A 20,478-nucleotide genomic window follows, 5' to 3' on the forward strand; every position below is an offset into this window, starting at 1 on the left:
TGTGGTTGTGATTTCCTTGGTTCTTGTCCGAAGGCGCCTGACGCTTCGGTTTCGCTCGCCTGGTATGAGCAATCGCATTCACCGACGATGTACAGCCTTCCACTAACACCGTGTCCTGTTTCAGGTTGACTAAGCTGTTGCATTGCTCAACAACCTGCTGCAGGGTCAAATCTGCCGATTCGTTGAATTTGTTGATAAGGCGCATCCGAATTTCCGCCTCCTGCTTGGATTTAAGGCCACAAACGTAGATGAGGCACTTAAATTGTTCTTCCGTCAACTCCGAAAGCTTGAAGTCGACGCAGGCTTTATTCACCTTACAGGAGTAGGCAAGGTAGTCATTTTAGTAGAGTAGTAGAGGTTTTGAAGATTTCGTGCGAAAACATTGCGCGTTCATCCCAAAATAAGGCGTTTTTGTGGATTGGAAGACCGTGGATAAAGTGCAATGGCGGAGAACAACGGAGGTTCAGCGTCAGGAGGACAGCCGCAGCCGACAAACATGTCCGAAGCTGTGGTGCAAATCCTGATTAACTAGCAAATCCTGATGAGACAGCTGGCCCAGCAGCTGACCGCCACGCAGATTGCCGTCAACAACTTGTCCCGCGACGAATCGGTGCTGGATTCCCTGTCAAGCAACATGGCGGAATTCGTCTACGATAAAGACAATGGGCACACATTCGACGCTTGGTTTTCCCGCTACATCGACCTATTCGACAAAGATGCCGGAAAGCTTGATGACGCTGCAAAAGTGCGACTTCTTCTACGAAAGCTGAGCCCACCCGATCATGAGCGATACAACAGCTTCATCCTACCGAAGCTCGCTCGGGAGTTCACCTTTGAGGAAACGGTAGCTAAGCTGAAATCGCTGTTCGGTGCGACAGTCTCCACCTTCCGACGCCGGTATAACTGCCTGCAGACTACGAAGGAGGACGGGGATGACTACCTTGCCTACTCCTGTAAGGTGAATAAAGCCTGCGTCGACTTCAAGCTTTCGGAGTTGACGGAAGAACAATTTAAGTGCCTCATCTACGTTTGTGGCCTTAAATCCAAGCAGGAGGCGGAAATTCGGATGCGCCTTATCAACAAATTCAACGAATCGGCAGATTTGACCCTGCAGCAGGTTGTTGAGCAATGCAACAGCTTAGTCAACCTGAAACAGGACACGGTGTTAGTGGAAGGCTGTACATCGTCGGTGAATGCGATATTAAAGAAATGGTGTGTGTACGCGCGCGATTCACAAACAGATTAAAATAAACTTTATTGACTAAAAGTACAATTAATAAAACGTGTGAATCACTTGCTATCGCAAACAAACTAAACTGATGACGTTGCTCCTTCTTCGACCTCCACTCACATTCAGGTGACGTCTCTTAAGCTGACAACTGTCAGCCTTGCAGAGCCCTTGTGGCGAAGTCGTGGAGGGGCTCCCAACATGTGTGTGTTGATCTGCGGTTCACAAGAGTTTCCTATAGTAAACAGAGTAACCAAAGGCGGTAAGTGCAAGAAAGTGTTTATTGTTTGAGATGAATGTGTAGTGTGATCACGTCATGGCCATGGCAGTTGAAGAGAATGCTCTAGACGTCTCCATTAAGCACATCCTTTGAAGATGGCTTAATTTTGAATTGATTCTTACTTCGCCCTTTTGCCGTTAGCCGAAAGATCGATGTTTGCTCTATCTGATAACGGTCTTAGTTTTTGTGAATAAGCTGATGGGGGCTCAGGAGCGACGTGTGAAATCATTGTTTACCAAAGCTTGTATGTCCTTTTCAAATGTTGCTCCAGAATTGAGGGTTTACTGGGATTTACCGAGAGGCCATTATGGCAACACCAACTCTCAACTACCTGACTAGCGCTTTGCATTAGGTCGAGAAGAATGCAGATAGATACACATATCAACTAACGGTGTTAGGTAGTCGTCGGCAAAACCAGTAGGAATTCCGCTATGTATTCTGCTAATGTACTGCTATGCGGTTCTACAAAAGTGGGAACACGTCCCCCCCTTGGGGGCATCCACTTCTTAATCGCTGCATGGCGCAATGTCAAGAAGAGATGTCAGTTTTTCTAATTCAGTAAATTTTAGTCGGTAAATCCAATTAGAAATCATCAAAGGTTGTTAAAAACACCCTCGATATCTAAGAAAACACCCAAGCAAGATTGTTTTTGAGTGAATAATTTTTCGATATCATTATCATCCTTGTTTAAAAGAGTCACAGTGGACTTTCAGTGGACATGAAGACATTGACCAAATAAACATGGGGTCGAATATAAATGACGCTGAATGACGAACTGACGAACTGACGAATATAAATGAAAAATGCTCAGCAATTCAAAAGGGGAGAAAGTTGACTGTCAACCAGAGATGCCAGATGATTTTCTGTATCACTCGTTCAAAAATCTGTATCCCATACAAATGTAAAATCTGTATTTCATATAAACGTTGTCTGTACAGATGCTCAAAAATCTGTATAATACAGATAAATCTGTATATATGGTATCTCTGCTGTCAACTGAGAACAAATTGCGTCTACACCCAAACGTGCCCAAACCATCATTTGGGTTATGAGTCCGGAATGCCTAAAAAGAAGTTTTACCCTCATGGATTTCTTACCTATATGGATTTAATTTATTACCTAAATGGATTTGAAGATTGCAAAGAAGTTTAAGAAGTGCGAGTGGCTTGGAGATTTAAAGGGGGTCATGCGGGGTTTCAGAGGGCTTTCAAGGGAGTTTCAGGAAGGGGGCTTCTGGGGCGTTTTCGGGAGGTTTCGAAGGGTCTCAGTTGCGTTACATGAAATCCGATGGGGGTTTAGGGGTAGTTCAAATGCAATACGACCATTGCACGGAAGAGAAAATTGATGATTTATATTTGATTACTTTTGAAGTAATCTCTAGTACATTACCATGAGATTATCCGAAAACGGATTGTATTTTCGAAAATAATACTAGGGTAGGTAATCAAAATTTGAACCAAATTGCGGCTTTCTGAAGCAGTGCAAATTTTAAGTGATTTTTTCTCCCACATGGAAATAATTTACTACGGCAAAATCGTATGTACATGAAAGCCAAGGTATAAGCTTTCTGTTAAATGGTAAAAAGTTTGTATTTGCACCGAATTTCATTTTAATATTTGATTTTTTATCAACAATGATTTTAATCTTAATTTGAACCATCGTAATCATAATTTGAACCTATTTTAATCTTAATTTGAACTACTGCCGGCAGCAGCTCGAGCAACTCACAAAACAGCCAATTCCATGCTAAACAATGAAAAATCACATGAATTTGCTAATTCTCATACCTATTTTTCATTAGGCAGTGGAATCTCAACTCAGAATGTTCGAAATTCTTTAGGAATTTACAAACTAAATTTGGATTTTTTCATCCCCCAAGAGTAAACAAAGCAACCACTAGCGCAATCTACAGGCCAACACTAGAAGCTCACCCACGTTTACTAGTTCAAATATAGATTACAAATGGTTCAACTTAAGATAACATTCTCCAAGCAAAAATCACTTAAATTTGATAATTTTATGACAAATAATGCGGAATATTATTCAATTGGTCGATTGTACGATAAATAAGCTTTCATTTGACGTGTTCACATATTGCGTGTGATACAATGCATGAGCTGAACGAGTGCACCGAAAATGTGCTTTCTCGTGGGGCGAATGGGTGAAATCACAGTGATTTTTCAATTGCCTGTTTTCCATGACAAAAACGCTTTTTTCAATGCTTTTAAAGTCCATGTTATCAGGTTATATTACGGAAAGCTGTTTAACATCTTATTCGGGACAATATTTGCCTGAAAAGTACGTCGTTTAAATGAATTTTGAAATGGTTCAAATTAAGATTACAATTTGACTAGTTCAAAGTTTGATTTCTTACCCTATCAAGAGAATATCAATAAAAAAAAATCAATCAATAAAGTTATGGCCTTATATTAAAATTAAAAACAATTTGAAGTCTGATCATTGGATCTTGAGTCTGTCTATAAAATTAATATTTTTTGCCTACAACAATGTGCAGCAGACTCTTATTAAAAACATCTAAAAAATTTCAAATAAAATTGCATAGTGTTCATTCCAATACGAAACTGTGAACATTTTTTTCTCATTTTTCATTAAATTTCAGTAATTATTCATTATTCACATTTCTCCAAAAGTTTCTACAGATTCTTCAAGAAGGATTTAGTGATGCCTCCAGGAGTTTCATCATTGATTTTTAGAAGACCTCTCAGGAATGTTTTGACAGTAGTACTCTTAGGCATAACTCCAGAAGTTCCTTTAGAAGTTCTTTCAGGGAGTGTAGAATTAGCAACTAGTTTATACATTTATACGTTTATACATCATTTTAGTGTAGGAAATCGTTTTCATTGACTAATTATCAAAAGTTTGCCACGTTGATACTAAAAATTGTACAGAGTTGCCAGCACAAAATAAAACAAAGTTACCAATGATTAAAACGTCATTACACTTCTTTGTCTAATCTGCATTAGTTTCAAATTGGTGCAGATAATAGAAATACACTAGAACTCCAATGGCGCTGTAGTCACTTTTCTAAATTAATTATTTTAATAACTTTAATTGCAATAATTTACAATTTTTAAGTGTCCTTCATGTAGAGTACCTTTTGTTTTGGTAAACAAAATTAACTTGACACTTATAGTACCGCTGCTGACGCTGTAAGGGCGTGGCAAACTAGATGTTAGTCACACGAACAGTCGCGGCATTGAACTTCTGTGGCTAGTTATTCTACTGTGCAGATGGTTGGGCATGAGATTGTCGATTCCAAGATTCAAGGTTTGAGTCCTGGAATAGGATTTTTTCCAGCTATAAGTTAATGAAACTACGCCCTGCATCTTATTGGAATTTGGCATCATAGCCTTTTTTCGAAACCGTAGAGTGCATAGTAAGAATGAAGTTTCCTTTCATCGTGTAGTTGTGTTGATTTGTGGGTAGAAAGATACAAGTAAGCTCCACCCACAGTTGTCTGAAAAATGTTGCATCCAGAAGCAGTTCCATCATCGTATTGAATTGTTTTAGCTAAATTGATCGTTATCAAACAGATGCTCAATATTTCGCCCAGCTGATCTCGTCGACACGATGTATTGTCAAAAAGTGAACTAAATATCTAGTTAGTCCTGGAATGGGCTTAATTGGCAGGTCCCGATCATTATTATTTGGGAGATTACGTGTAAGTCATGGCAGAACCTGGGACTTTCTGATCCGCAGGCTCGAGCCTTATCATCTGCACCATTTCTGATACTTAAATCGGAAGACATTAGAATACAATGGCATGACGTCTTAATCATGGGTAACTTTGTTTTAATTCGTGCTGGTAACTCTGTGTGATTTTTAGTATCAACGGGACATACTTTTGATAATTAGTCAATGAAAACGAATTCCTACACAAAAACGATGTGTGGACGAAATGTTCGTTACACAAAGGAGTAATAGCTAGTTAAGTTAGTCACGTAAAATAATGTAAAATTACTTGACTTTTATATGTAAAATCGTAAAAATATCGTGTTTTTTCGTGATTTTTTAACTAAAATTGTTGAATAACTTCGAAATACGCAATTTAAACACCGTAGTGTATTCGGCAAAGTTGTAGAGTATTGGTCTAACTATATCCTAACGGTATCTTCGGCACCTTTTCGCAGCAATTTTGTGAATTTCTGAGTAAATTTCTGTGAAAACGGCTAAAAAAACACAAAATCGATTTGATACACCTTTAAATCTTTATCAATTTGGCTCAATTTTGGACTGAAGACTTGTTCTTGTATGTGGATTGATAGTTTGATGTGTCACGGAGAATCGGAGAAAAAAAGTTTCAAAGTGAACAGGTCTAACCTCCATGAATTTTATAAAAAGTTTGTTTAAATGACTTTATCAAAAAATCAGGAACTACTTGAGATTTTCTACCAAGATTTCCATTCGACTTAAACTGTTTTAGGGATTTTCGTGAAAAATCTTCTAAGAATTCGATAAGAAATTCAACAAAAACCTTATTTTGGATCGTTCCAGAATCTCTTTAAGGATTTTACCATAAATTTACGAGCCATTTAACTAGTATTTCAATCAGGTTCTTTCGAAGATGCAAGAAATCTTGGCTTGATTTCAAAATCTATTGAGAAAGTTTATTCAAACATTTCTGTAGGATTGTTTGTCCCTAAAATTTACGATCAACATTGTGGAAGTATAATGAAACCCTTTTTCATCTGCAAAATTGATCAGCAGGTCCTGAACCTTCAGACCCTTGTTCTTTTTTTTTTGCCTTACGCCCTAATGAACATTATTTCAGTATAGTTTGAATTGGATGAGCTTTTTAAATGTTATTTCATTCAATTAGTTAGTGGGTGGGGGTAGCCCGTGCATTCGTTTATACGAAACACCAATCTAGATACCAACAGGACAATTATGTTGGTAAATTACTATCCTGGGGTCTAGTTATTGAGAGCTCAAGTTTTCCCAGCCTACGGAAAAACGAAACCGCGCGCGCGCTTCTGTCGTAGTTTATTTTTAAATTCACTCCGAGAATACGCTAACGGGAAATATCAGGCTCTTTTATTTGCCCCGGAGGAAAATGAAAAACCATGATAATTACAAAGCACACAAATGGGATTAACGGGGAGTAGCTTTGCAACTGTAAACTGATGGCACACCCATTCAAAGATGTAGACCCCACGATAGTGTGTTGTTGCGTAAACATTCCCTTTTCTGGTGCATATGGGGACGCTGCTGTTGTTCGATGGCGGAATGCACATGTTTTATAATGATTGCTTTCCATCAGAGATATGTACCTACCAGTAAACTTCAGCAAATTGTTTGAATCGATAAAATTGCTTTAATGAAGTCATACATTATTTGTCATTTAGCAAAGAGGACACCACAGACTGGCGACATAGATATGGAAAATAATATGGACAACGTGGAAAGATCACCATCGATGACCACGTGGTTGCTTCTTATTGCACTTAGTAGTATAAATTTCTAATGGAGTCATCCATAGGGTTCAAGGTTGTACTGGATCAAATTACTTTATTAAGAATTTAAGTATTTGAGGTTTAGCATATTCTGGAGAATGCATATTACATATTAAGTTATTATTAGTGCATATAAATTCAAGCATATGCGACGTACACTTTTGACGTTCTGAATGTATACCCAGAAAGGACTTCTTATATAACCACAAGAACATGACAAATATATCCTTTTCTTATTTGATAGAAAAAATAATTCAATCTCATTCCAGATTCCACACGCATCCTGTTCGCCAGCTGGTGGATATTCATAACCATACTCACCTCTTTCTACACGGCCAACCTGACTGCTTTCCTGACGCTGTCCAAGTTCACGCTGCCCATCAACAATGCTGAAGACGTTCGTAAAAAGGAGAAACAATTTGTCACCATCCGCGGCAATGCCATCGAGTATGCCATCAAGAACGTAAGTACCGTACCATAAATTTCACGAAAAAAGAGATCCCGAATTCACTGGAATAAGTGGGCTCGACAAATCACAAAATAAAAACGAACATGGACAAATTGATCAGGTTGTTGTAGTAGCACCTGCTCACGACGTGCAACGTGATTAATTATTAATCGGTCCAAGTTGGGGCGAGCTTTCGACGCCGCCGCTTGATGAGCCCCCATAAATTATACCGTCGTTTTAGATACCGTGTGAACATGGTAAATATTTAATCAGGTAAACTACGGTACACCCAAGTGCCGCATTTCTGAGGTACGAGATTTCTACTCTACTGTCTGCCCTTCTTTATTGAAATCAAAAATCAACAAGCCCCACCGTCTACCTACCTACACGGACGATAGGAAATAATGGTACACGTGGTTGGCGTTAGTGTAGACCAAAAATAAATAGAATTTTTTATCAGATCTACCGCACCTTTCCATCCTTACCATCAATAGCCGATGAACAAGACAACATTGGTTAATGTATAAATCAATGTTCACCGAAAACGAGAAAATTTCGGTGTTACAAACTGGGAGAAAATAATAACATTTGCAGATAGGGGTAGGCGGGGCATAATGAGCAGGTGGGGCATAATGAGCACCTCGTATTTTCACTGTAAATCTGCAAATTAACAAAACAAATTGCTTGATTGTAGCCTTATTATCTAAAATCCAATGAGTTGATGACAAAACATTAGTCAAAAAATCCGTTTACCTTGAAAAATTAATCAAAATGCGTAAAGTGGTCATGTACTGGGAAAATATTATAAGAATCAGGTGACCTAAAATAAGGTTTTGGGTATCGAAATAACAACTTAGTGGGCATCTATCGATTTTCTTGATATTCCCTAGGCCAATGAAATGTATTTGTAACACTTTTCAACTATTTGTATAATTATTTTGTTGTAAAAATATGCTTCAAAGAGTTGGTAGTAGGGTGGGGCAGAATGAGCAACTAGTGAAAAAATAATGAAAATGGTAAACATCGTCAACAAACAAATTTTATTTTTGGTTTTCTCTGTTTTGATGCATATAGTAAGGTTTTGTCTGTAACTTTCAATTTATTAGCTTGAAAATTTCAGTATCTGTATATTATTACCGTTTAAAAATTCCTCAATGAAAGACTCATTGGAACCCCACAGTTCCCTACAAATTTAACCCCGTAATCCCTTCAAATTCTCATTGATTGTTGCCGGTATGCTTTATCATTGACAAGAATAGTAAATTAGCATTTGATCGTGTACAAAACTGATATTGATCATCCTGCCCCACCTAGGATGCTCATTATGCCCCACCACCAAAACGCAACTCGCTATTTTATACGTTTTTAAAAACATAAAATTCTACAACATTTATAAATTTATTCGGAATTTCAACGATTAGCCTTTGTCAGTTAAGGTTCAAATGAGGATTGAACGTTAAAATTACACATTGGTTGCACTTAATTTACTGGATTTGGTGGCAAAATGCTTAAGCTGCTCATTATGCCCCGCCTACCCCTACATTTCCCCATAAGATTATAATCATTTACTTTGTTCTATCGAGTTATGTTTGAAATTTTGTAGGAAAACATGCAGTCAATGCCGGGTTCTTTTATTAGACTATTTTTGACATAAGAGGAAGTAAACGGATTCAGGAGTTCATCGTAGTGCTGCTTCCACCTTTCAATCACCTTATCGGCCTAAAAAGCGACAGAGCAAATTTCGCTTTCGATTGCAAGATACGAGTCCTAAGCCGATCACAAAGTCCATATAGGCCTCCTTCGCAGCTGCAATATGTACTTTTTTTTGTTTCACTTGAAACGTTTTTGTCACATGCCACAAGTATTTCAAGTGTAAACTAATTCTCGGATACTTTTTCAAAACGACGTATAATACACGCAAATCCTATGCTGATACGTCGTTTTGAAAAAGTATCCGAGAATTCTTCATTAATTTCAAACACATCCCCATCCATCCCTACCTTAACACTAACAATATTTAGGCACACGTCTGTCTCTACCCGCAATCATATACTCATATACTAGTTGAATTTATTGTCACGCCTCCGCATGTCATCGTTGTCTCTCTCTTCAGTATAGCAAAATTTTCTTCTATTGCTCTTCGGTCGATGTCGATGAGATCAACATCATCCGAAAAGCGAGACCTCCTCATCGCTCCTTCTAGTTCAATTTTGAATATTTCTATAATTAACACACCCTAGTATATGCACCTTCTTGTAGATTGGACATATAAGGCCATTCAACCAACTGCAATTCTTCGTACTCTCATATCTTGATAAGAATGTTGTGTATTGATTGATGTTGCTGCTCTCTTCTGCACTTGAAAAGTTAGACCGGGATCTCGCCTTTCCCTGCAGTATTGCAGTTTTTCAGCTCCTTATGGGCCTTACTCACCTTACCGATCAAGCTAAGGCCGGGGTGGCCTCTGCTGTACATAGTAGCCGCCTCCATTCCACTCGGTCCATGGCTGTTTGTCTCCAGTTCCGAACTCTGCGTAGGGTCCGCAGATCGTCCTCCTTATGGTCGACCCACCTAGCTCGCTGCGCTCCACGTCTTCTTGTACCGGCCGAATGACCCTCGAGAACCATTTTAGTCGGGTTGCTATCCGACATCCTGATGACGTGACCCGCCCACCATAGCCTTCCGATTTTCACGGTATGGACGATGGTTGGTTCTCTCAGCAGCTGATGCAGCTCGTGGCTCATTCGCCTTCTCCAAGTCCCGTCTTCCATCTGCACTCCGCCGTAGATGGTACGCAACACCTTCCGTTCAAAAACTCCAGGTAGGGTCCATGTTTCGTGCCCATAGAGGACGACCGGTCTAATCAGCGTTTTGTAGATAGTTAACTTCGTGTTACGGAGAATTTTATTCGATCGTAGAATTCTGCGGAGTCCAAAGTAAGAACGATTTCCTGCCACAATGCGCCTCTGAATTTCTCTGTTGGTATCGTTTTCGGCGGTCACCAGTGAGCCCAAGTACACGAATTCTTCAACCGCCTCGATTTCATCACCGTCGATATAAATTCGGGGTGGCGGGCGCGGTGATTCCTCCCTGGAGCCCTTTGCCATCATATACTTTGTCTTCGACACATTAATGACTAATCCGATTCACCTGGCTTCACTCTTTAGTCGGATGTATGTTTCCGCCATCGTCTCAAATTTCAATAATATCAATATCATCAGCGAAACCAAGCAGCTGAATGGACTTCGTGAAAATCGTTCCACTCGTGTTTATCCCCGCTCTCCTAATTACACCCTCTAAAGCAATGTTGAACAGCAAGCACGAAAGACCATCACCTTGCCGTAACCCTCTGCGAGATTCGAAGGGACTCGAGAGTGTCCCTGATACTCGAACTACGCACATCACTCGATCCATCGTCGCCTTGATCAATCGTATCAGTTTATTCGGCAATCCGTATTCGTGCATAATCTGCCATAGCTGTTCTCGATCGATTGTATCATACGCCGATTTGAAATCGATGAACAAGTGATGTGTGGGCACGTTGTATTCGCGGCATTTTTGCAACCCCTGGCGGATGGCGAACATCTGGTCCGTTGTAGCGCGTTCACCCATAAATCCAGCCTGATTTTGCCCCACGAACTCTCTTGCAATCGGTGATAGACGGCGCCATAAAATTTGAGAGAGTATCTTGTAGGCAGCGCTCAGTAGTGTGATCGCGCGGTAGTTCCCGCAATCCAACTTGTCGCCCTTTTTGTAGATGGAACACACGATACCTTCCATCCATTCCTCCGGTAGTACTTCCTCCTCCCAAATCTTGGTAATGACCCAGTGTAGTGCTCTCACCAGTGCTTCTCCACCGTATTTTAGAAGCTCGCTTGGTAGTTGATCTGCTCCAGCGGCTTTGTTGTTTTTCAACCGGCCAACCTCCTCCTCAATCTCTTGAAGGTCAGGGGCCGGAAGTCTTTCGTCCTGTGCACATACTCCTAGATCTGTTACCACGCCACCTTCGGTACAGCTTCCGCTCGATAACTGGGCTTTGTTGACAGTCCAGTAAACGAGCGCCGCTCGATAACTGGACTGAGCTTCCGGAGCCGGAGGCTATTGTTATATTTTGTTTTGTTTACCGATTTGTAAAATGTGAGGTTATATTTCGCATATTTTTGACAGATAACTGCTTTTTAACTCGACTTTGCCCCAGTTATCGAGCGCCCAGTTAAAAAGCAGTCCAGTTAAAGAGCAGTCAGTTATCGAGCGGATGCTGTACTTGCAACGTCGCCATTGAGGTGCTCATCGTAATGCTGCCGCCACCTCTCGACCACCTCAAGCTCGCTCGTGAGAATATTCCCGTGATTATCTCGGCACATGTCGGCTTACGGCACAAAGCCTCTGCGCGAGCAGTTCAGCTTCTCGTAGAACTTTCGTGTGTCCTTAGCGCGGTACAGCTCTTCCATCGCTTCGCGATCTCGTTCTTCCTGCTGGCGCTTTTGCATCCGGAAGACTGAGTTCTGCCTGCTCCGCGCCTGTCTGTAATGTGCCTCATTCGCTCTCGTACGGTGTTTCAGCACTCTCGCCCATACTGCATTTTTCTCGTTTTTTAACTGTTCACATCAACCCCTCCGTAACTTGACAGATGAGCTCAGTTTCGCGTACCTACTTGCAAATCGCAGATGTCGCTACTGTTCGTACACTGAGGCAAAAGCACTTAGGATTTGCATAAGTTGTAACTTATGAATGGACGATTTTTCTGTTTCATTTCTCGCTTATTTATTTTATAGTTGTTGTGCTTGCGTTTCATATTTACCACTTACGATTGCCATAAGCGGCATGGTTGTGAAAAAACGTGTCCTCAAATGACAAACTTTACGCTCGGATCCAGTGACGTTTCCTTCGGGCTGCTGCATATAAATTGTTTCCTTCGCTTTCCCGGTGAGATACACCGTTTCATATCCACATGCCTCACGTCGTGAGGCTCACGAACATCTTCATCTGGCTAGCAATCGCCAACAATGAACGGAAGGTCCCATGCTTGGCAACCGGCGCGAATATTTCATCATAATTTGGGGTCTCCAGTTAGCCTAGTGTTGAGGCAAGGCTATGGATCGCCAATCCGGAGACGGCGGGTTCGATTCCCGTTCCGGTCGGGAAAATTTTCTCAACTCTCTGGGCATCATGTATCTATGTATTTGCCTCACAATATACAAATTCATGCAATGGCTATCAAAGAAAGCCCTTCAATTAATAACTGTGGAAGTGCTCAAAGAACACAATAAGTTGAAACGAGGCAGGCCAAGTCCCAGTGGAGACGTAGAGCCATAAAGAAGAAAAAGTACTAACATCGTAATCCACGCCGTACTTCTGTGTAAAACCTTGTGCCTCGATCCTTACTTTGTATCGGATGAGGTTCCCTTATGCCTGGTTTACATTGTTCAACTAAAACGAGCATTTCGCTTGCAAATTTCTCAAAAATATTCATTCGAAATTAATTATGTGTTTAGACTCAGCAAACGACTCGAACGGCCACTTGAATGCTCTTGAATGCATCTCAGTTGAAGCAAGTGTTAACATTGTTCAATTCGTGCGGTTCGTAAGTAAACAGAATTGAATTCAGCTCAATTGACAGATTACTTGAATTCAAGTCACATGAATTGCGGGTTCAGACGGGACAAGTGAGATGACTTCGTTTGACTTGAACCAAAAAGTTCAACATGTTCAACTTTCGTTCAAGTCAAGTCAGTTGCTCAAGTGAGATGAATGGTGGTGTTTACATGTTCAATTCACATTCAATTGGGCACTTTCCACTAACTTGAATCAAGTCACTTGCACCATGTAAACCAGGCATTTTCGTCTACCTTGGTCTTGAATAACCACTTGTATCTAATCGATTTCTTTCTGGCTGGTTGGTCAACTAGGTCCCACAGTTACTAGGCAGTTTATCAGTAGTGCTTCGTATTCCTCATTCATGGCAGCTTTCCAAAGCAGCGCATCGTTGCCAGTCCATACTTCTGTTGGAGTTCGGGGATCTCTGATGCCCTGTCCGGCTTTCACACCACGATTCGGATAGGGTTCCTTGTTGATCTAGATTCGAATGAAAATTACGTCACGACTCTTGAATATGGTCTTCCTAACGGTTATACAGCCGATACGCTTTTGCATTTTCTTCAAATCCTACGAAAATTGATTCACTTGATATGGCATCCCATTTCTTTCGCCAATGTTTTAAAACGTGGGCCATGACCTATTCAGGAGTTGGTTTCATTTCGTTGAGAGATCGCTTAACCAAATATGTAGCAGTTGCGACCGCCTCTTCTCAGAAGGATTTCGGTAACTTCGTCTCGAATAATATACAACGTGCTCTCTTTACAATCGAGCGGTTGACACGCTCATACCGTTCTTTCCGGGTTGTAGTCAGCCGACGTTTGGTGTCTGATGCCATGGTTCTGAAAAACATTATTAGCGAACTCCTCACCATTGACAGTTCTCAGAGTCTTCAATTTACGTCTAGTTTGGTTTTCGACCAAATTTTAGAATTTACTAAAAGCATGAATAACTTCGTTTTCAGATTTTCGTTCCAAAAAGTAAGTATATGAAAAATTCCTTTCTTCGGTAACGGCAAACGAGTTTGCTTCTCCATACTGCCCCACTCGCATAACAGTCCCATATGAATAGGAAACCCAGCAAAGATGGGACTGTTTATGCGAGTGGGGGCAGCATAGCACATACGTAATTTTCAAATTCTTCTTTATCGAACGTAACGCCAGACGCTACACCAGACTTCAGATGTTTCAAACTGGATATATTGAGATAACCCATCCTACGATGCCACAGTTGCAGACTTGATGATACAAATGCCAGCGCCATTGTCTTCGTCGTACTTAAATAGACCTTTACGAATATCCTGAACGCCGGTTGCAATTACTGCACCGCTTGGATTGATTACCTTTACACCGTCTTTATTGTAATATTCATGGCCTCTATGAACAATCTAGCTTACTGATAATAGATTATTCGACATCTCCGGAATATACTTCACATTATTGACTTCGATTGGAGATTAATCCTAACTACACTTTGCTGCTAGCTTGACGACCCCAGATGCTTCGATCTTCATCGGTGCCTTGTCTGCTACTAGTACAGTTCCAGTTGTTGGTCGTTGATTCGTCTATAAGTTCTTGTCCTTGGTAAAGTGGTCTGAATCTCCTGAGCCGAAATACCAAGCATTGCTCTTTTCATCATTGTTGGTGGACAGTACCGTGCAGAATGCAGATTGCAGATCCTTTCTTCATTCTGCAATACCTCGCTATATGGACGAATTTGTGGCAGTGCTTGCATTTTGGTCCTGAGCTCACGCTCAGCTGACCTCAGATTGGTTACGCCTTGTTTGCTTTGCATGTACGGGTAGCCGCATAAATCTCATAAAACTATAAACCAGTGCATATGATCTTCTAATTCTAAGCTTAGCTACAGCCAAGTAAACATGAACAAAATAAAATTAACACTTATGTTTTAGGATCGTGTGCTTTTGAAGTTCTTATGATTCGTCCTAATCCCTACTGTATCCCCCAGAGCGACGAGACCCTCAACTCGCTGAGTTTTCTGGTGGACAAACACTTGGTCGAGTTCACCACTAACCTGAACGATAGTGACATCCTCATGACAACGGTATCCAAGAAGAACTACGTCTACGTACGGGACCGTCCGGCCATCGAACATCTGGTGTACAAGGACTATCTCGTCCGCCGCAAGGTGAACCCCATCAACGAACGCAGCCACTGTCCGTTCGCTACGGCTACGACGCCTTTCCTGAAACGGGTTCGCGCCTTTGCCTATCCCAATACCACACGGTGGAACACGCTGTTCGATCCACAGTAAGTTTCGGCTAATGTAATTGGAAAGACTTTATTTAATGCCGTTCTTGGTACCCCACAGACTGCTCAACATGGTCGAAGGAGGCTTGGTGAAATTCAAACTTTTGGAAAATCTACCGAAGGCTGAGATTTGTCCGCAGAATTTGGGCGGCACTGAGCGTCAGCTGAAGAACCGCGACTTGGTCATGACATACTTGGTGATGTTGACGGGCTTTGCCACTGCGATTGCTGTGTTTGTTTCAGAGGTAAAGCAATGCGATGCTAGCCCAGTTTACCGATACTAACTGGTTTCTGCTCTACTCCTAGATGTTCTTCCGCATCCTGAACGAGCGCAAGCTGAGCAAGGAGCTCTCGGAGGCCAATCGGAACCGTTCGACCGAAGGGGTTACCTACGTGAACGCAAAGACGATGGGTTATGGTGATTCACCGCCGCCACCGTACGCGGAAATATTCAGCCGCCATGCCAGCGGTGGTGGAAGCATGTTCGGAAGCAGCATCGACAGCGGTAGTGGTGCCTCGCGGAGGATGATCAACGGCCGGGACTACATGGTGGTGAAGGAACGGAACGGGATCGGTTCGCAGCTCATACCGATTCGGGCACCGTCGGCTGCTATATTTCAGTATACTTATACGAACTAGGCGAGGCGTTGGGATTGGGACTCTTGTGTGGTTAGGCATTTAAGATTTTGAATCTAAGAGTCTGGAATCGGAAGGGATGGAATCTATATATACAAGCAGAATTTCAAAGCCTAAAAAGTGCGATTGGACTGGAGACGTCTTCAAAATTCTTCACAGGTTTAAGACAGCGAAACTCGAGACGAGGCTAAATAATTATGCTTTACTACGACATGATGTCGCTTAAACTTTTTATCAGAGATTTTGATCAACCATAGGTTGTTGATTATAGTTTTGTCAAAGAAATTGTCAATGGCATTTATTGGGTTGGACATTACGGCCGCATATGAATACATTTAACGCAGGAATCGATACATTTCAAGATAACAAGCTTCTTGGCATTGTGATAATCTAGCTTTGAGGATATTGAGTCATTGTAAAAAAAAACAACAACAAAAACATTCAGACCAAAAGTGGTGATTTCATCTTGTAAACCGTAGTTTATTTACGATTTTTTTTTATATCTTTTTTTTCGCGAGGAATGATCATACTTAATAACCATGTATTAATTATAGTGCACTACTATTTAGACAGGAATTTATGAGAATTAAATAGAAGCACGATTTTGTATACCTATGTTATATTGTAATAGTAGATCTAGCATTGCATAACACGCTCGAGTCAAGTAAAGCTTTTCAAGTTCATTTCAGTAATATTAATGGTAGTCTAAATATAAAGTGCCCATCAAGCATTTCTACCAACACTGCATTAGTATGCCAAGAGCAGAGCACACATTTTTTGATTGAGATGTGAGGTTTTGAGAAAACGTTATTTCTATGTTCTATGAGTCGAGTTGCAAATCTCAGGTTCTGCTTGCTAAAAGAAATTAGAAATTTGATCATATGTATACTATGAACAGTTAACTAAATTTTCGAGGGGAAGGATTATGAAAGAGAATACTTATAGACAGCAAAAATATCATCTCCCGTATCACCCCAATGAAATAAAAGCGTATACGATGCTAAATGATAAATGGTTCACCATTCATAATAATCCTATTAAAACAAGATATTTTATTGCACTTTATAGAACGATAGGAAAAAATGCTCGTCAACCAAGCAGAAAGCTACCATATTTAATAGCGCAATTAGATTTGGAACCATTCTGCAAAAGGTCCTCTATACAATAAGTGCAACATTTAGCTGCTAATCTGTTAATGTACAGTGTACCGAGCCGCCATAAGAATCCCTGTTAGCCTTTACTAGTGTGCTCACTCTACGAATAGAGTGCGATGACTTGTATATTGAGGTGAGAAATCTCGACTCGAATGGGATGAATTGCCGTGTAAATCAAATGAATAGTCACTTCATTCAAGTCGAGATTTCTCTGCTCGATATATGAGTCAAGCTGTGTCACGTCACTCCATTCGTAGAATGAGCACATATGATTTAGCACACTTTCACTCAGTGGCGATTCTCTAACCCCGAAACTACCTGTTCAACAAGCGCAAATTCTTGAATTTTCGCATTAAACTAACTTGTAATTGACAGAAAATGGCAAGATAATCTGTTTTGGCTCATTTCTAATTTGATTCCGATCCTGAACTATCCGCAATTGCAAGTTTTTAGATCGTTGAACAGGTAAAAAGTGAGGTTGAAAGACAACCGTCTTGGAATCCCAGTTCAACATTGCACCAGAACCTCAACTGCACAAATCAGGTGCGCTGGTTAGGTTTTTATGAGATTTGTGCGTCTGAAATCGTGAGTAGCTACAAGAATCGGTGATTATGGCGACCATCTTGGGATTCCAACAAGCTTGTCCTAGCTACTCTTTTGTCTCCCAATAACACTTTGGAACTTTTAGTAGAACTTTTTCACTGGAATCTCTAGTTAAAATTTAAAAACACTTCACTATTCACTATTTGCAAAAGTGAAGTAATACTGAAGTATTTTTAAATTTTAACTAGTGATTCAAGTCCTAGGCAAGCAATTGCAGGCAAAACAACATAGAAAAACCGAGAGTTTTGAAAATCGTTTTTTATTTTCATACATTTCAATCAGGAACTTGGGCTTAGCTAGGGACATGAAACGTCAAAGAACGCAGTAGACAGGTTTACAAAGTTTACAGCTAGTTACTGTATAAATGACCTTGCAGGTAGACGATGTATACCAAAAATCTAAATGAACCCCAAGCATCGTTAACAGTTCGCTTTAGCGCTGTTGAATACGCTTTACGGGGTCTAATAGATATACAAATAAGTTGATAAAATGATTCAAACAACACGTTACTACTCGAAAAACTACGAGATATGTTATAAAAATAGAACAAATAATGTAGGGTATTAGATAAGAAAAGTTATACAAACATAAGTGTGCAACATATCATAAAATTTCAAAAAGCAAACGTATTAAAAAATACCAAAAATCTAAAAAAAATAAAGGGATCCAAAGGATCCAAAGAGACAAGTCAGTACTTTATTCTTGAGCAGGTGTTAGTCAGCTGAAATAAGTAGTTTGCTACTCTGGAACGTAAAACTATGTAAATATCACTGAAAAAATATAATCAATTATTGTAAAACTGATCATTTAAAGACGATGAATGATGTACCATTTATCTGAGCATGCTTTGGAGAAATTAAAGAGATGTTACATTCAGAACGATGGATGGTTTGAGAACAGTACTTACGTGGATACATGGTGTACTACAATTCGCTTCGTTGAATCTACGCCGAATACTTCTTCTCCACTGTCACGGAGTCGCTGGCCTCTCTCTAGTTCTCTACTGAATATTATCTACGCATGTCGTTCTTCCGGCATCCACATCGGTCACCTGTATATCCCAACTCAGCATGCCGTGCGAATTTTGTCTTCGTATGCAAACTACGGGACTTCAGCTGGTTACGGAGGCCGTAGAAAGTCCTATTTGCAGCTACAATACGCCTCAACACCATTATCGCACGTAGTTCCATGGTACGCTACTAACATCACCATTAGACCCACGCTGTCTACCAGCGATCATGTACTTTGTCTTGCTGGTGTTCATTGTGAGGGTAAATTATGCTGTCTCTTTAAAAGGCACGAATGTCTCTTCTACTATTTATTAGTCAATTCAGATGGTATCGATATCGTCCGCAAAACCTAGAAGCGACCATGTACGACCCTGTGACGATGGTACCATTTCTTTGAACACTAGCTCTCCTTACGGCTCAGTCAAGAATAACATTGAACAGTTAGTTCAACAGTGCACCGCCCTGCTTCTAACCACGTAAAGTTACAAAGGTCGTGGAAATCTTATTCGCGCGCGTACACTTAATTTCTTTGTCACTCAGCGAAGTAAACTACCGAAATTCATCAAAATACCTTATGAAATTTAGCCATAACTGTATAGTATGGATGCCATAAGAATACCTTATGAACATTAAACATGCTTATTATGACCTAATTACATAAGATAAACTTATGAAAAGAGCAGAAAAATCGTAAAATGATGCAGACTGGAATCGATCCATGAACGTCGAGATCACTGAGCTCGTGCCCAACCCACGCGGCTATCGACGCTTGAGAATATCGTGGTGCTGAATGTGTATAAAAGCCAAACTGTGAGTCGATTTTGCGTCATGAACCGACCTTATGAAATTCAATCTACCCGTTATGAATTGTTCAAAGACCATTTCATAACTTAGACCTTATGATATCTTAGGTTTATTTGTCTGAGTGTACGAATCAACCCAATCAGCTGCTTCGCCACTGGATTGGTCATTGCTTCAAGAATTGTGTCCCACGATTGCTCAGACTAAACTTTCGGCAGGAAAATCAGATGGTTCGGCACACTTGAAAAACAGTAAAAAATACTTCCGTTCGATTCAAAGTTTGGTTTATTTCTGATTTTTAGTTTGGTACAGTGTTGCTAGTTTTAATTTCAAAAGTTTATATGCACTGTAACACTCTAAATAAAAAAAGGTCAAATCTCATAAAAACAAATTACATTTTACTCATTTTTACCATTCAAATTGCCTGACCAACTTACTTCAATGCTGCTATACCTTGCTCTCTACGCTTCTTGTTGTCCGTTTTTCCGTTTCTTCACCAGCTGCAGCCGGAGCCTGGACCAGATCCGTGGTATCCGTCGGTTTGTCAAAACTTTCCTCCAGGACTTCGATGATGTCGTCCTCGAAAACATCAAGCAATTCCTGTTCTAGTACAAAAGCGTCTTCTCCTGTTTCTTTAATGTCTTATTCCGATCTTTCCTTTGAGGACACGAATCTTTCCGGTGTCCTATGGCTTGACATAAGAAGCAAGAATCCTTAAGACCGTCATAGCATACATTTCCCGTCTATCCAGAAACATGAACAGATGCGGTGATATTTTTCTTTACTTCCATATAGACACCTCGGGGTCTCCAGTTAGCCTAGTGATTAAGACTTTGGATCGCCAATCCGGAGACGGCGGGTTCGATTCCCGTTCCGGTCGGGAACATTTTTTCGACTCCCTGGGCATAGTGTAGCATTGTACTTGCCACACAAAGTACAAATTCATGCAATGGCAGGCAAAGGAAGCCCTTCAAATAAA

The 20,478-nt window shown here is 40.6% G+C and overlaps 1 protein-coding gene across 1 annotated transcript in view; it reads left to right on the forward strand.

Annotated features, from left to right (window-relative positions):
• LOC109425999 (glutamate receptor ionotropic, kainate 2) overlaps positions 1-16,453 on the forward strand; it is a 31,731-nt gene extending 15,278 nt beyond the window's left edge. The window contains exons 3-6 of the mRNA XM_029875945.2: positions 7,252-7,445; positions 14,994-15,295; positions 15,357-15,540; positions 15,602-16,453. Coding sequence (XP_029731805.1) covers positions 7,252-7,445; positions 14,994-15,295; positions 15,357-15,540; positions 15,602-15,934 — 1,013 coding nt within the window. The 3' untranslated portion in view covers positions 15,935-16,453. The remainder of the gene's footprint in view (positions 1-7,251; positions 7,446-14,993; positions 15,296-15,356; positions 15,541-15,601) is intronic.
• Positions 16,454-20,478: the final 4,025 nt, after the last annotated feature.

The sequence above is a fragment of the Aedes albopictus genome, chromosome 3, assembly GCF_035046485.1.
Source record: "Aedes albopictus strain Foshan chromosome 3, AalbF5, whole genome shotgun sequence".
NCBI lineage: Eukaryota > Metazoa > Arthropoda > Insecta > Diptera > Culicidae > Aedes > Aedes albopictus.